General features: G+C 41.7%; 1 protein-coding gene across 1 annotated transcript in view; it reads right to left on the reverse strand.

The window, feature by feature from the left end:
* Positions 1-18,135, reverse strand: part of PTPRR (protein tyrosine phosphatase receptor type R) — a 261,768-nt gene that overhangs the window by 115,071 nt on the left and 128,562 nt on the right. Inside the window, exons 3-4 of the mRNA XM_019493652.2 lie at positions 13,645-13,758; positions 9,159-9,314 (exon numbers count right to left, since the gene is read on the reverse strand). Of these exons, the coding sequence (XP_019349197.1) occupies positions 9,159-9,314; positions 13,645-13,758 (270 nt within the window). The remainder of the gene's footprint in view (positions 1-9,158; positions 9,315-13,644; positions 13,759-18,135) is intronic.

The raw sequence follows: 18,135 nt of genomic DNA on the forward strand, positions 1-18,135 counted from the left end.
AATGCAAATCTTCACATATTTTTCAAAGGGAAAAGCCTAAATAACAACAGAGTTGAAAGAACTTTAATTGTATATAGTAGTATGAAGAGCTAAATTCCCAATCTATTTGCTTCCTTTTTTATTATAGTCTTTCTCAAATACAACTGTGAAATTGAGTAAGCACAAGGTATTTTCATCAGGTCTTTGATACTTATTTCCTAACTCTGAACGCTCTCCTTGCACAGAAAATCTGTTTAGGCATTAACTCAACTGACTTACTTCTGTAGAAACAGTAGCACTGCCTTGTCTTCATTAAGAGTTTTAGCTCAAGGCAGCTATTTTTATCTTGTTACTTCCAATGAAGACACAGTCTACGATGAGGAGATTTACATACAAAGGTCATGAGGTAGACCAGAAGGATTCAGCCGTCTCATATTGGCAACAGATAGACAGCCTTCAAACTCAGAGGCCCTTTGTTCTACCTCAGTGTCTTCACATGATTTGGAAACATGTTGCTAGTAGAATATCTAGCAGAAATGGGGGTAACTCATGCTCAGAATTTGCCATGCCCTGAGAAGCTTGCCCGATTAAGCAACTGCTATACACTTTTACTAATCTCTTTAGCCCTACAAGCCTCCCCCACCAAAAAAATCTTTGACCACAAAGAAGTCAAGTGGAGGTGTTTGCATGCACTTTGCAGTGATAGACTTCTGGACATACAAAGTTCAAAAAGAGCTGCTGTACTGCATTTGCCAGAAAAGCTCACTTTGACTGTCCCTCATTTTAACACAGATGTGCTTCCTCCTGCTTCTAGTCTGTGCAATCCATGAATTGCAGTTTCACAAAATAAAAACCTATGCATTAGGGTGGTCAATTTAAAGGTGCTTTAAAAAAATTACCATCTACTGACTTATATCAAGAAGAGAACATAGAAGTAGTATTAAAAAGGAAAACCTCTCCAACAGAAGCATTCTCTTGTTGACATACATGTCTTCCACAGCACTGGACCCAACTAGAAACTTACTATACACAGTGGTAAACAATTTGTCCCACTAAATTCAGTGAGAGTACTTGTGCAGGTGATTGCTCACCAGTATCACATGAGGTATCACATTTTGATGGTATAATGAGGTATACATTTTGGCCTTATAAACAGTATACGTGTCCTCAGGCTGCAAAGGAATTGTCCTTTGTTTAGGGAAATGCTCAGAAATGTGAAAAGTTTTCAATGGTAAGTTGCGGAAATTGTTCCTAAACATATTTGAAACAATATTTCCACATCTTTCATCATTGCCTTGTAGTAGTCTGTGCAATTTTGCTACCTCAGGATAGTAAGGAAGTTATTTTAATAAGTATTTACAGCACAGGACCTGGGTCCTAATGCTGGCTTAGTGCCCAAAATTGCAGCTGCTCTGCTTTCAGTGCTCCCATTGAAATCCATGGGAATTCCACGAACAGAACAGCTGCAGCACTGCCCCAGGAGCTAACTTTTTGACCCTCTTTAGGTTAACCAATGACCTTCCTGTGTTTCAGGCATCCCAAGTGGAAAACTGGATGAAAGGCATACACAGAAAATCAGCTGAGCTGCCCTAGAGGGTTAATGAACTGCTGCTATAATTCTCTAGATATGAGCTGAGTGCTGTTTTATTTTTTCAATTCTTTTAATTGTTTTATTTTTTAATAAAACAGTGACAAAGGAGAGATTTTTTTTCTGATAGTAGATTCAGCAACAAATGTCAAGTTCTATCTTTATTGTCCATGACAGATTTTTCATTAATTTTCCTTTACAAAATCAGATCCAAACATTTCCAAATACTAGAAATTGTCTATAAAAAGACACTCATACAGCTGTAACTATAACACTGAGTGCAATGCCATTTTGGAACACCACAACACTTCCTTACCCTAACCAAAGAAATCTATACACTTTATCTTGCTGTATGGTATTAAGGACAGTAGACCCCTTATTTAAACTCTTCTGCAATTATAATTCTGGTTACTATGAAGCCTCTGAATTGATTTGGAAAAGATTCAGAGAGATTTGGATCAGCTGAGGAGAGGCAGGCACAGCTGGGTGGCTGCAGGTTCTCCCGCGGCTCCTTTGGCTGTGCCTGCCTCTCCCTGGGAAGGGGGAACCATGGGAGAAGCCCATGGCCCTATCCCCTGCCTGGCCCTATCCCCTACCCAGCCCCAGCCTCCCGGCTCTTTTTTTTAAAAAGCCCTGCACTCATTGGCTGAAGCAGGGGCTGTGGGGCCACCTGGCACAGCCCTCTGGCACAGCTCCACTCCCCAATTGCCCCCTGCCGCCTGGCCCCACCCCCAATGGCCCCCCCGCCCAGCCCCAGCAATCTGGGAATGAAAAAAAATCCCCAAACCCCCCAAAATGCACTCACCAGCAGTAGCAGCAGCTGTGGGGTCTCTGGGGCCATGTGGCAGAGCACCCTGCACAGCCCCTGCTCCCTGATCTCCCCCCTGCCCAGCCACACCCCCCATGATTGCCCTGTCCAGCCCCAGCATCCCAGCAATTAAAAAAAAAAAAGGCCCACATTCACTGGTTGCAGGAGCTGAGACTGAGGCCTCTGAGGGCTCATGGCAGAGCCACCCCACACAGAGCAGGGCAGTGAGGGGCAGCGGGGATGACCTCCCCGCCTGGCACCCACACAGCAGCTGCCCCCTGACACGGGTGCAGCACGGCTTGGCAGGGCACCATGCACTGTCCGGGGCTTGGGGCGGCTCCATGTGTCAGCCAGAGCCTGGCACTGCTCAGCCCCAGTAGCCCCAGCTCCCAGACAGCACATGGTGCCCTACTGAGCTGCACTGCACCCGTGCCATGGGGCAGGTGTGAAGTGGGGGGGTGAGCCCCACTGACCCCCACTGCCCTGCACTGCACAGGGGGCTTTGCCATGAGCACCCAGAGGCCCCAATCACCGTTGCTGCAGATGGTGAGTGTGGGGCTTTTTTTTTCTTTTTATTTTTTTTAAGTGCCTGGAGTCTGTGCCCGGGCAGGGGCTGGGGCTGGGTAGGGCAGCCATGGGGGCTTCTCTTGCAGCTCCCCCCACCCAGAGAGAGGCAGGCACAGCCAGAGGAGCCATGGGAAAACCTTCAGCTGCCTGTCTGTGCTTGCCTCTCCCCAGCCGATCCAAATCTCCAAATCCAAATCAAATACTTTCCCGTTCACGCAGGCCTACTGGTTATCGTAGATGAATCACCTCATTTTCATGATAAAAAATTATTTCTGAAACAACTCAGAACTTTTACTTCTGAAGTCCATAAGAACTGATAAGACCGGGATCTAAACTACTAAGTTAATTTTAAAATGGTTTAATTGTTAAGGTTCAAGAGATAAGCTGGGTATGTCCTTTTGCCTGATACCAAGGATCAGAAAAGCAGAGCTGCTAAGGAAAAACACCCTCTCGACTCTTACAGACACTCTTACAGAAGCTCGAGGCTGGGAGTGGATGATTAAATTAAACTAACGGGAACCATTACACATTTCTTTAGCTAACTAGGCAGCTGCTCAGGCCTTAGACAGATATACTTTAACCTTATTCACCTTTGATTTTCTTGCCGACAAACAACCAGTTTAGTTCAAAACCATGCTATTTCCTGGTGGACACTTGTAAGTCTCACTTATATCAATTAAGACAGTGAAAAAAGAACATAATTTAAATCAATATAAGCTATTACTAAACTGATTTAAGAGGGTGTGGCTGTGCCTACATAAGACACTGACTGTGCAGTCGTTACTGTGTAGTTATTTAGTACTTAGATAAACTACACAGTAACCAGAGTTACTGCACATTTGCACTGAGAAACAGCTTTTTTTGTGATGCTGACTGTGGAGTGGCCATGGGCTACGTGCAGTTATCATCTGGTGTAGACATGTCCTGTGCATAGGGGGTCTTCTCAGGTTCAGCTGAACTGGAGCAAGGAGTGTGCATAGAAAAATATTTAGCTTTTTTATAAACCTTTCCTTCACTAAGATATGTTGGGAAGCAGGACACAGGCAAATCTAGCAAACCATTCTCAGTAACAAGGAAAATTAACAATCAATCCTTGGTAACAGAGGCGAATGGAAGAAGGGAGGCACTGACCTGTACCAAAGGACGAAGGGATGTTGCAGACTTAGCTTACACAATAGCAATGAAAACAAGGTAAGTTGGGTTAACAATTCAAGGTAAAGTCAATAGGGTAGCCTGGAGTCGAACTCAAGTGGGTAACCCACGTTAAAACCTGAGTTACCACTTCTATTTTAATCCAAGATAGCTGATTTGGTTAATAACATGCCCACGATGACAAAATTGCTGGGTATGATAATTTTTAAGGCATCCTTCAAGTTCCACATTAGTTCTTTCCTTATATACAACTCCATTTTTGTGAAACAGATGCAATTTTTATGTATCTTTTTTTTTTAATGGAGACAGGTTTTCAGGAGAGGTAAATTTTTATTTGGCTATATGAGCAGCAATCAGATTTCTGTAGGGGTGTAACTCCTGCTTTTTACCTTGTCCAGATGGAATACTATGTGTGCCATACCTGATCTGATGAGCACCAAGTGGCTCTGGGTTTTGTTCTTGATTACCAGTGTCTTTCCAAGATGATAATATGCATTCAAACTATGGGTTACAATCACTTGTTCTTGCACTGACTTATGGTTTGCATATGCTTTAAAGTTTATGATTAGTCCATCTAACCTTGTCTCTCACAGCAGTCAGTATCACATGCTTCAAAGTCAATCACAAGAATCCTTGTAGTAGACATTTGGGCTAAGTGCAGATGCTCAAAAAGCCCGAGGGAAAAGCACTCTATGAATAGTGCTTTATTTAAAGCGCTTTACATTAGGTTGGGACTGAACAGAACACACATTGGTGGGGGGACTCGAAGCCTGCCTGTAGTGGCAGTGGCTGAGGCCAGCAGGCTGCGGGCACTCCTGCACACCTCCTAGGATGCTGCAGGAGAATGCCAAGCCCAGCCAAACCCAGCTGAGAAGCCACCTACCCTGGATTGGCCACTGTGGCTCCTCTCCCCAGCCCTGTCCCTTTGCCAGATAGCTGCTGTCAGTGCCAGCTGCTGAGGGAGTGGGAAAGGAGCTCCCCACAGCTTGTGGACTCAGGTCTTGGTGGGGGCCAGCAGAGAGGCTCTGTTCTCCTCTACCCCCTACAACAGTGCCCAGTATACCAAAAAGCAGTGCAGCTCCAAGCTGTAGCTCCTTGCTGCAGCTGGGGGGAATAGAGCCTCTCTGCCATGTGGATTCCACCCCCAACAAAGCTTGCGGGCATGGATTATCTTGGTGAGGCTCGCGCTGGGTCTGTGCAGCAGAGAGACTCCATTCCTTCAGCTGCAGCTAGGAGCTGCAGCTCGGGGCTGCACTGCTCGGAACTGTGGCTGTAGAGGGGGCTGGAGAGGACCTGGTCTGGTTACACCAAGACCCATGGCCACAAGCTTGGGGGGATCCACGTGACAGAGAAGCTCCATTTCCCATCCCTCCCCCAACAGTTCCCAGTTCTCCGAAAAGTGGTGCAGCCCCAAGCTGTAGCTCCTAGCTGCGGCTGCGGGAGTGGAGACTCTCTCCCACGTGGACCCAGCCTAGTCCCCACCAAGACACATGCCCATATGTTGGGGAGAGGGATGGAAATCCACGTGGCAGAGAGGCTTCATTCCCCCAGCTGCAGTCAGTAGCTACAGCTCGGAGCTGCACCGCTTTTTGCCATGCTGGGAACTGTGGCAGGGGGGAAAGGGGAAATGAAGCCTCTCTGCCACATGGAGACCTGTGCCTGCCAGCTTGGGGGTAGGGATCCACGCAGCAGAGAGGCTTTGTTCCCCCACCTTACTGCTAGGCCATGCAGGGAGAAGACAGAGTCTTTTCTGTCTGTCTCCCCTCTGTGACAGCCTGGGAGCAGGGATGGGCTAGTGCTTGCCCAGAGCAAATGAGCACTGGCTGAGGCTTGCAAGTTGCCCAGCGAGGGGTCCCTGGGATGCTGGTGGAATGTGACCTATCTTGACTCGGGATGGGACCTGGTACAGACATTCAATAAATTGCTAAAGCGCAATAAATTGCTAAATTGCAATAAATAACCTAAAGCGCTTTAGTCTGATACCACACCCATCCAGGGTTAACTTAAAGCAGGAGCCATCATTTTTAAAGCACTCTGTGTTGTGAATGTCTGTTCAGTTATGGCTTTAGAGAGCTTTCTGCACACTTAACCTGTGATAAGCATAACTTCTGTACAGGCCTGTGTAAGCTGCCCGTGGAGAAATTTCTACTTACTTCCACACTTCCTATCAGTTACTGTTTGGCTTATTGCCATGAAACATGAAAGCGTAACTGAACAGTTTCATTATTCAGTTATATCAAATCCTTTACTATAATCATCTAAACTCTTAAACTCAACAGCAGCTTGTCACAGAAAGGTCCACAGGCTGATTCTATGTTACAGAAAAATAAATGCATGTATAGGTCACCATTTTGAGTCACTAAGAAGTCAGCACTCCTACAGCAAAGGTAGGATGGATATCAGTTCTTACTCAGGAGGTATTTCTCAGAGACTAACGTATGATAGTCTAGACAGAGTTGATTTAATTGGAAATATACCGATCTCCCTAAATTGATTATAGGGTAATTCATCCTCAGCTAATTGGCACAGTTCAAATGAAGTCAATAGAGACATACCCACATCAGTTTACCTTGAGTATACGGCTTAAGATGTATCGCTTACTGGCCCACTGTTAAAGGTACCTCTCTGGCCCCTACATGTCAAGGACCCAGTTTCATGCTCAGCCACAGACTTACTGCATGACCTTAGGCCTCAGTTTTCCAGATGTAAAATGAGGAAAATACATCCTTACCTTACAGGGATATTGTTAAGACAAATGCATTACAGACTTCGAAGGGCTCCGACATTGTAGCATATGAAAGGATAGATTTAGCATCAGTTCAGGAATTAATGTAATCAAAGAATGTAGGAGTATATTTATTCAAAGGGCTGCAAGGGTCTTTGTCCACTGTGCTATGAAGAGTTTCCCTAGTTTATCTTTTGAGTTTGTTTTGCTTTTGCTTTGTAGGGTTTGGTTTTATTCTTTGGGCAGATTTAGGGAAGAGTTAATAACCAGCAAAGTAAGATTACACATAGTTGTCTTCTCAGCTCCAATTTTGACAAAAGCTTACATATATGAATAGTTCCACTGAAGTCAATGGGACTAGTTACATGTGTAACTAGCATGTGCATAAGTCTTTGCAGAATCTGGGTCTCAATTTTGTAATTAAAAGCAAGAATAAAAGACATAATATTAAAATAAGGTTCTTGTTTTGCAACAGCTTTAAAATGGAGTAGTCTCCATGGTTTTATAAACTCTTCAAGGACCTATCTTGTTTGAAATTGTTTCCTCTGTTTGGCTACATTTATCTGACTGACAGAGAGCAAATACAAATACCTAGCAGTTCCAAAGTATTGAAATGTACTTTTTTTTTTCATATAACATAAATGAGATTTGAAGTTCAGCACTTTATTTTTCAGATAGTCTCTGAAAGCTTGAAATCATTTCTCCATTCATCCATTATTCATATACATTCTCTTCCCATATCTATTTGGAGTGTTATTTGTAACCGCTATTTGGAGCAGATAATTATATTTATCACAACTGTAAAACTTATATGCTTCAACAAAGGAAAATTCTAATTTAAAGAAAGTATTTTAAGGATGTAGCCCTGATGGTTGATGGGACCTGTAGTGAACAGATCTGACATTTGCACAGAACTGCTTAGCTTCATTTTATGATCCTCTAACCCAGTATTAGAGCTGCCAAAAATGGGTGAACTCTCCCATTTCTGCACAGGTAACTTCCTATAGGAAATGCATACAAGTGTACTTATGAGAATTTGTTCTTGGTGTTACATTTTCAGACTGAATCTGTCTTGAAGCATTTTACACTGAAGTAGAATTTTTTTAATCAGCCAGAAAAAATGTCTGCACAACAACTTTAAAGATATTATAAGCAGCAGCCATTATGTAACTAGCTATGGCATCTACACAGACTTGGATTTAAGAACTATAATGCTTTGCTTAGGAAGGGAGTAGAGCTGTTAAATTTAGGTTTTTCAAGTTTTTGTTTTTTTCAATAAAAATGTCTTTTTTTAAAAAAAATTCATATTCTTGCCAAAATGGAAATTGTCATGGGAAAAATAATGTTTGTTTATGATTTTTTTCAGGTGACTCCTGGATCTGAACTCCCATAGAGATCTGACTGGCTGTATGGGCCTCTGAGACACCAAACAAAATCCAGAATAGGTGTCTGATGCCTGACACATGTGAACTCACCAATTTCCTTCCTTTATTTTTAAATTGGTATTCCTCATAGTATACACAGCTCAGCAGATAAGGTCAAAGTTGAATGTATGACTGAACAGCAATGTCTTGAGCAATGTGGAGGTGATAGTGATGTTACTTCTTTAAAATATGTAACTTTACAAAAATAAAAGTTGTAAGAGCAATAATAACAATAACAACCATCTCTTATTCGGTTAGTTAAAAAACTCTTCCAGAAGACAGAGTGGCCGCATCTACACAAGATACTTACTGCACAGCAGTTCATTACTACTGCACAGTAGCTCATTACTACTGCACAGTCACGTTGTTGGGCACATTACTACAGCACAGTAAGTGTCAGTAGGTAACCATGCCGAGATGCTACTGCGCAGTAATGCTGGTTACTGTGCAGTTATTTAGTACTTGGCTATGTAAGTACTAAATCACTGTGCAGTAACAACTATGCAGTCAGTGTCTTGTGTAGATGCAGCCAGTGAGACATAGATAAAAACAAAGTATGAAAAGTCTTCCATATAAGATACAATTAAAACCTATATGGACAAAGCAGATTGATAAACCAACCTGAACTGGGGAATTATGAGATGTTTTATTTTTTTTCTCAAAAGAAGTCTCCAAGCAAGTCAACTCCTATATGCAAAACCAAAGTTTCTAAAGGATTATTTTTAGCCAATTCAAGCATTCTTAAAGCATCTAGCAGCATTATTTTATTATTGTCTTGTAACAGTAATATTTTTAAGCTAGACATTCTCTTCAGTTTCAATGCTTTAGCCAATGAGTTAACACAGAATTTAATGATTATAATACTTTTGCCTAAGTTATAATACACACTAATATGATAGACAAGTGATCACCTACCTCAGGAGAGACTTCTGTAATTCCAAACTGGGATAAACTCTGATGCAAAACATTGATATTAAGTGAACGCAACACCTCTTCCGATGGGAGTGCATCAGAAATTCCTAGTTTTCTGTTTACTGGAGACACAAATAGTTCAACACAGTTCTTCTTTCCCTAGTAAAATCAGATCACACAAAATCATGTAAAGCTGTAGAATCCTGAATACTTTCTGCTAGCCACAAAAGCTTCACCATCTTGTCAAAGTGGCAGAACAGGATACAGGGATTGCTCAACTGTATATACTGACTCTCATTTTCAGCCAGTTCAGTCTTCACAGGATGATACAATATGCTATGAGTTGTATCTTTTCCCTTTTGCTTGCTGACTGTTGATAGATTATTTTTACCTGCAGGTCATGAACTTTATATATTTTGCTCATGCAAAAATGCTTAGGATAATGACAAGTAGTTTGCTGTTGTTTTGCTATATAGTGTCAACACATTTTAGTCACGAGGCATGGTGAGATGTGCTATTCTTATGTTTTTTTGCAATATCATTCCATATGACGGCACAATAATTTGAACGGACCTCAAAGTCTGCCTGGAAACAATTCTGACAGTAAAAGAGAAAAACCTGCTCCTGGTTGCACTATCTTGCAATTTTTATTAACAGAATATGGACAAGTTTATTAAAACTGAGACAAATTTAATATTTTCCTCCAGGAAATAGAGATATTTTGCTTTATTCCTTCATTGCTATGAGGAAAAAAAAAATATCACGGTATTTTTAAATATATCACACTGCATTCAGAAGAATAACTTCACATACAGATCAGATTTAATAGGATACTTTCCAGGAGGTTTACTTTAAATTTAACTTCTGTCCTCTGTATTTTGGTGGGTGGGTGTTTACCTCTATATTATCACGTTATACCAGCATACCACTCAGCCCTTTTTGTTCTCTTGTGATCAGCTAGGACATATATAAACTATGTATCTTTAGAGAGCAGTATCCCTGAGACAAGCTGAATTTTGTGAAATGAAAATACCTACAACAGTGCCAAGGCAGGGGTTAGTTATCAAATCACACATGTGAACAGCTGCTGTGACACTGAAGCCATGATTCTAGGAAGATAATAAATTCTGGGAGTAGGTGGATTACGGAAGAGAAAGTAAGTAGATGAAGTGGCATCCCCACCTCTTTATGATGCCTGTAACTGACCTTCCTTCTGATCACAGGAGGGACTTTATACTTCTGCTAATTTAGCGTTTATCTCACAAGCAGCTATGCATGGGGGGAACTGCCTATGTAGCAGCAACAGCATGGGCAGCAGGAATAAGGTCTTGAGTTACTTTTTAAACTCTTCTTAGCAACTATAAAATCTTGGACAAGTCACATATCTTCTTTTGTGACCTATTTTATCCATTTGGAACAGTAGGGGCAACCTTTTTTGCAGGGGTGCCACAAATTAGCCCTGCACCTTCCCCGAGTGCCACTCCTATTCCCTTATTCTGCCAGATCTCTGTTTTCTGCTGCTGCCTACTATGTGCTCCCTGCCTGATCTCCTGCTCTGCTCTCTACTTCCTGCCCTATCTGTTGCTGCACTGCCTGGCCCCTTCCTGATCTGCTGTGGCCCACACATAGAGGCGGCCTGTGCCACTGTGGCACTTGTGCCACAGGTTAGCCACCCCTGATGTAGAAAATGCACAGATTAATACCATGGAGGCTGGGCCATGGCAGCTGGGCCCTTCCCAATGGCTGTGTCTCTGTGACAGCCTGGCTTGGCAGCACGGGTGAGGGCTGCCTGGGTAGCAGGCTTCTCAGGCTAGCTTGGAAGTGCTAGTGGGCTTTGAGCCCTACAGCCACCTCCGTGCCCCTTATTCTGTGCAGCACCTGGCAGCTGCAGCCGCATCACAAGCAAATCAGTTCAATTTTTGCAGGTTAGACTAATCTGCAAAGATTGAATCAATGCAGGCTTCAGCTTTTTGAATGTCTATCCCTAACCTAGATGATCGGGTAAAGGTGTGAAAAGATCTAATGGATGGCAGGAGATAGGACACATGCATGGCAGGAGGTGTGACTATGGGATCCCAAATCAGACTGAGTCATGCTTTACTGCTGGTGCAGGGAGATTCTGGGATTGCCATCCTGGGCTCCCACTGCACCAGCAAGTAGCAAGCTCCCACAGCTGAGAATCCAGCAGCTAGCAAGACTCAGCTGCAGCTGCGATCCATGTGCTGCCACAACTGAAAGTCCTGCCAGCTGATGGGGCATGCTGGTGTGACTCTCAGTTGTGGCCCTGCGTGGAAAGCTGCCATGGCCGAGAGTGCTATCAGCTGCAGGACTCCACGTCCCAGCAGTACATAGTGGCCCCTCACCCTCCCCTGTACCTGGGAGCCACATCAACTGATGGGCCTCCTGGCAGGGGCTGAGCATGTTGCAATCCTATGCCTGGGAGCCCCATCAGCCCAGGGAACCCAGTGGTGGGGGCATACCTTGCTACACATGCAAACTAAAGCTGGACAGAAACCAGCTATAAAGTTAGTACGCATTCTCCAGCTCTGGCTTTATAGCTAGATAGACCTTTTATGGCATGATAGTTAATTTGCACGTGTATCCAGTCTAAATTAATTGCACAATTAACTAGTAATTAACATGTAATGGCCTGTGTTTCATATTCTCAGTTACTTAGGATCCATCAGGGAAGCTGCTAAGTGATTTGCTCTGCTAGATCACGTTAGCACTCATAAAGAGAGTTTCTCTCTTAATTGTACTTTACTATGTGTAAGCCTTATAACCTTATCATTTTGGTTAATGTACAGGACAGAAAGATTGCTATGAATGGTTGACATTCCTAAAGGAAATAAAAAGGATTGAACTATATTGCTACTCATGTTCCCTTTTGTACATCTTGTGTGATCCTCTCACATAGAGACATTATGTGAAGGTATTTTTTATCCCCTTTGACATTTAAAATCTCATTGAACTAGGAAATACATTTATGCTGAACCTGTCATTCCTCTTTGCTCAGCCTACATGAAGATTAAAAAAATAACTTGCCTTCACTGTGAAACATTAATGGAATAATGGAACAATATGGGTAATGGAACAATATGGGTATTTGATAGCAAAAATGCCCTGTGGAAAGCAACAGAAGTGATAGGTTCATACTGTGTCCCATTACCATTCACCTTACATGGAGGATCTGAAAATGAAAAAGAACATATTTTGAAAAAAAAATTTTAATGCCTTACTGTTCCCCTTTAGAAATAAAGTCTGACCAGCTTCTGTTAATGTGGTACCTTAAGAATGACAAGATCCTTCCTGAACACATGCTGCTAAAGCCCAAATTCAAGGCAGGAGGATTAATGTAATAAATTAATCAGATTTAAATTACTCAGCCTCTATAATAGGGGTGCCTTAGAAATAACAAAATTATAAAGACAGAAGCAGACAGACAGACTTAAGAAGGTTCAGATGAAAGTTAGATAGAGGGCATAAGGCATAAAGAAACCCAGGATACATTTTTTTCTCACGAAAATTAACTGTAGAATCAAATAGGGATGAAGCTAATGGAATTTTATCAGAGGTGGATTCAGAGGAGGCATGATAGCCTGGTTGCAGCCCCCCCTCTGATATTGTACTACTTGCACAGTGATTTCTCAGCTCACTGGCATGTCAACACAGCTTCTGCTGGGAGCTCCTCGTGCTGGGAACTGTATGAGCTCACCAGCTGTTCTTTCTGGAATCCATGAATTGAAACAGCTCTGGAGCCTGATGCTGTTTGTTTTTCCCACCTTTCTTTCCCCGCCCCCAGAATTCAGCAGCAGGGGAAAGGAAGGGACATGCAGCAGTGGATAGGGATGCTCAGCCCCTGCTTTCATGGAGCTCCGGGGCTACATGCTCCTCATTCCTTCCTTTCCCCTGGTCTTGAATTCAAAGGTGTGGGAAAGTCAGAGGGGAAAGGCAAACAGCAGGTTCTGGAGCTAAAAGCAGGGCCTTTGGGCCGACCCCTTACCAACGACCTCATAGAGCTCATGGTACAAGTGGAGCTCCCAGCAGGTGCTGCACTGACATGCCAGTGAGGTTTGAGAGTTCACTGGCATCCAGGATCACAGTGAGGGGTGGCAGTCACACCATCTTTGGTTGTCTGCACACGTGCAATGAGCTCTTTTCACTGTGTATGTGCCAGACCTCCGAAGGGGGTGCAGCCATACCCCTGTCAATGAGATCATGTATCTGCCCCTTGATTTTACAGAACTTAGTCTATGAATAATTCTAGAATGACCTAGAATTGAATTGGGAATCTGCTATAAGTTTTTTGAAGTACCATATAACAGGAATATAAGTTTCTATCACATTCTACTTGACTATTAAACAACCTATAGAAAGGAGACCTCTTTCTATCACATTCTATTGGACTTTTCCATAATGGCAATAAAGCTAATTTTAGTTCATTGCAAACAGCCTGGCTATTTTGTTATATGAAGCTCTTGGTACTTACAATGAGTCGGTTGATGTGAACTTGCTGAGGTAACAGCCCTAAAGCTACAGCTACTCCTTGGCGGAATATCCGAAGCAATGTAATATTCAGCTTGTTTACATCCATTTGCAGCGTCTGAAAAACAAAACAAAAGCTAATGAGTTCCTTGCTCAGCACGTTGAGTTCTCAAGATACCTGACCTCTGTGAATATTGCTAACTGTTTTTCCCAGGATGAAAATTTGTGAAATCTATTTGCACTTTTATTAAAAATCAAGTATAAGAAAAGCTTGAAGTGTGTTAAATACTGGAAAAGTACAACCTTTCCCCTACTGCATTCATTTTGGGCTTTGGAACCTTTTAGGTAATTCCTATGACAAGAGACACTGTTATAAAAACCACAATTACCAAAAATATAAAGAACGGTTTAGTTCTGAATACGATTTCACTTTAAAAGAAGCTAGTGGTTTTGGATAGGAGAAATCTGTTTTGTGTATTTTCATAGAATATGTATTCATCATAATTGTAGAAATTGTTCAGAATGTCAGTAAAAGGGTTGATTTCTTTCTTGGAAATGTGGTTCCTATGATTTAAAAGTACAAATAATTGATCATTTTATTTTGGCCTACCCATACCTCATAGGGAAAGATAGGACCACTGTAAAATGTTCTTCCTTCATATCACAGGTTTATAGTGACACCTGGGGTGTAAATAAGCATTTGCTGCACCCGGGTCTAGGTTTAGTTGGCTTGCTTTAAGCTGTCTCAACCAGTCTGGGAGCAGTGAATGCAGCTGTGCACTGCTTCTTGGCGTGGCATGTACAGCTGTTTACCACTGCCAGAAGCAGCATGGGAAGTCCAACGTAAGTAACAGGGAGAGGCTGGTGGGATTGTGGGGGTGCAGGGAGAGAGTGGTGGGATTGGGAGGTGTGGCAGGTCTGGGGGTGTGTGCAGGATGGGATGCTAGTAGATTTTGAAAAGGGGGTGTCAAGGGGCTAAAAATAGCCCAATCATGATCATGTGGAAGGGGATGGGATAAGAATAGCACAGCCCCCAGGCTAAGACAAGTGGGTGGGCTTTCCCAGCCCAGGTGATGTGCTGTGAGTGTATTTGGGCATTTGCTAGATTTGGGAAACCCCTTCTTAGATTGGATTAGCCTTTTCTCGATTTAAGTTACGGTACCTTTTTTGGTGAACTAATTTAGATCGTGTGCCACTTTTTGGCCAATTTAAACCCCAAGAATGCCTCCATGACTGGGGATTTAGATCAACCTAACCTTGCAATGACATGCCAGCAAGGTCTGAGAGGTCACTGGCATCCAAGATCACAGCAAGGGGTTGTGGTGGCACCCTTTTTGGCTGTGTGCACATATGCAATGAGCTCTTTTCACTGCACAGGTACCACACCACTGATGGGGGTGTGGCCATATCCCTGTCACTGTGATCCTGGATCCGGCCCTGGATTTTACAGAATTGTTCTATGAATAATTCTAGAATGACCCATAATTGAATTGGGAATCTGCCCTGGTTAGGTCAATCTAAATGTAACCCATAAACACTTCTTCAAATTAAATCCTGAGAAGAGTCCCTGCTGAAGAAAAGCTTCCTTTAAAATTAACTGAAGTTCAACTCAGTGCACACGGAGATCTTGACCACCAGAAGTAATGGACAGCTTTACTCTGCTCCTCCTGTGTTCTTTTGTAGATAATTTTGGCTTGTGGAAGCATGAAGGAGGAGGAAATGAGGTGCTGTATCTGTGGCGTCTTGTATTTTGACAACAGCCAGAAGGAAGTACTTGGAATCAAGTAGAGCATATTCACTGAAAACTGATTGTTTTAATCTAGTGAAAATGATTTTCCAGGTAGGAGTTGAACCCTTCTAGTTGAAGCCAGAAGAGGAGGTGCTCAAGGTCACAGAATGAGTAAGTATATATCCAGGAATGGTTTTTATTCCTAGTACTCTATTACTGTACAAAGATTTCTCTTTTTTTTTTATATTGACCTGTGAGTAGAATTAACTAGCGGTATGTGAGACAGCAAATTGCAAATATGCTCCTTGAAAGAAATTTCTTTCCTTCCAGAGACTGCCTTTCCTGGAAAACAGGATGTTTATTCACAAAATTGAAAAATTTACCTGCAATATGCTGAATGTTTAAACCAGCAAAATTTTTGTAGGCAAAATTTTGTTGTTTTGTGTTCCCAAAATTGATATTTTCCCGATTATCATGAATGAGAATGCTATGCTCAGTTTGGACTGGCTTGCTTATCAAGTCCAGATGCAATAGCTGATTTAACCTGAATGTTTTAGGATCTTCCAGGTTTAAATGTTCCCGTGTCCTTTGAGATTTTCATATTTTATAGTCGTATTTTATATTTGCAGGCATGTCTTGAGTTTGCTGCAGCTTTCTCAGCTTCATCCCCCTGGGTAAGATGTCTTTAGAGTGGAGGCAAACAGGTCAAGCAGTTTAAACACTAGACTTGGGAACCTCTTTCTTGGCAGCATACTCTATTTCACTGTTCAGAGTAGTGTAATAAATGAAGCTTGCATAGGAGTTATGAAACTGCTACTACTTTGCAAATAGGATGGATCTAGGACTTTAGTATTAATGAAAAAATGGGTTGCTACTCTGACAGTAAGATTCTTGAGAGTCCTTAGCTACATATCATGATGACATACAGACAGTGAAGAATTACTTGTCCAAACCAATGTCTCTGAAGAATAGAAATAATGATTATAAATATTTTACTTTAATTGGGAAACAGAACATACTAATATAGCAGAGGTTAAATATTAGTTTAAAAACACAAAAGTGAGGAATTTAGACAACCAATAAAATTTTGATTTCCCTGAAAGGCCATTCATTACATGTATATAATGGTCTCGAGGGTAAGTTTTAGAACTATGACTCTGAGCTATACTGATTTTCTTTTGCCACATTTTTGCAGAAGTAGATGTCCCAGAAGTACGTGTTTATGATTGGGGAAACTAAGACGTAGATTCTAATAAGTTATTAATTATTATAGATTTAATATAAAGGAATAACTAAGTCAGGGAGACTTGAGGGAGCAGCCCTGGATACCAACTTCAGGAGCAGGAAGGGTGAAAAAATAGCAGCTGCTGTGTAGGCCTATTCAGGAAGGCTAGTTTATAGAAATTCCAGCTTTAACAAGAATTCAGTGATTTAGCTCTTGACAGGGGCTGTTCTAGAAGTCAGTACATCACATCAATATGCTATGCCCTCTCTGTTGATCCTCCATTTTCACTGAGTTGAGTATGAAGTACTAGGACTGGACTTCTTTAGGACCATCTCTTCATTTGCAACCTAAATGACAGCTTGTGTCATCAGCAATGTAAACACTCATTCTCAAGAGGAAACTATCAGGAACTGGAGTTCAAGACAAAACATTTTGGCTTTAATTCCCAGGTTCTGGACTTTTCTTTTGGAGATTAGCTAGTTTGATCTTATTTAAAACTTCACCTTTCTGCAAACGCCTAGCATAATAATATAGGCTGAGGAGAATTAGGGAGAAGATAAATATGTAATAATAAGAAAGCAGGGGACAAGGAGAACTGATAGAAAAGAAATATTATGCTCCTGAGAGTAAAAAAGGTCCCTTCTAATATTTTTTATGGCAAACTCATATTACAGTAATTTGGTGCCTAGAAACCAGAGTGACTGGTATTCCATAATTATGACACATTAGGATACACAGATTAGATCAGAAGAATTACAAAGGTCTAATGTGTCTAGGTTAGACAGATGATTGCAACTGGAATTAAGTAGAAATACTAGGGAGTCCAGATCTTTCTGACTATTTGGAAGTCATAATAATATATGCAACAAAAAGAACTATGATGTACTTATATACTGAGGACATTAAACTCTGTACATCAAATACATAAAATAAAGCAATAAAAATGTTAGAATAGATTTTTTAATTATTAGAACAGATTTTTTAATTATTTCCTACTCTGATTTTGGTGCTGCACCTTTTGCTTTGGAAAAGGAAGGACTGAAACAGTGTTATACAACACTGATTACTCATTTACTTTTTGCTGATCAGCAGTGTTTATCATGTATTGCATCTGCTCCCTAAGGAGTATACCATTTTGTATCTGCAGTCCATGCTGTCAGCAGAGACTTGGTAAACCTAGAGGGGAACAAGCACACCTGAGGACTCATTTCCCCAAGCAATTATTAATCTGGATATTGCAACTATAGAGACAGTTTCTAGGTTTATACACTTGAGGCAAAACAGGCAATTTGAGGGTAAGGAATTTTACCTTCAGTAAAATACTTGGAAAGAGGGATTTCCTAATAGAAAAACCAGCAGGGGAAAAACAAACAAAGAAAGCATATTAAAACTAATATACTACAGGAGTTTTGGTACAGGGATTTTTATATAAGGGAAAGAAAACTATGCATAAAAGGATTGATTTACAATATAGGGTATACTTTTTTTCCCCTTATTGCAATGTATTGAGCCAAATCCTGGAATTGTTACTGAGGCAAAAA

This window comes from Alligator mississippiensis, chromosome 4 (assembly GCF_030867095.1).
Source record: "Alligator mississippiensis isolate rAllMis1 chromosome 4, rAllMis1, whole genome shotgun sequence".
In the NCBI taxonomy this organism is placed as follows: Eukaryota; Metazoa; Chordata; order Crocodylia; family Alligatoridae; genus Alligator; species Alligator mississippiensis.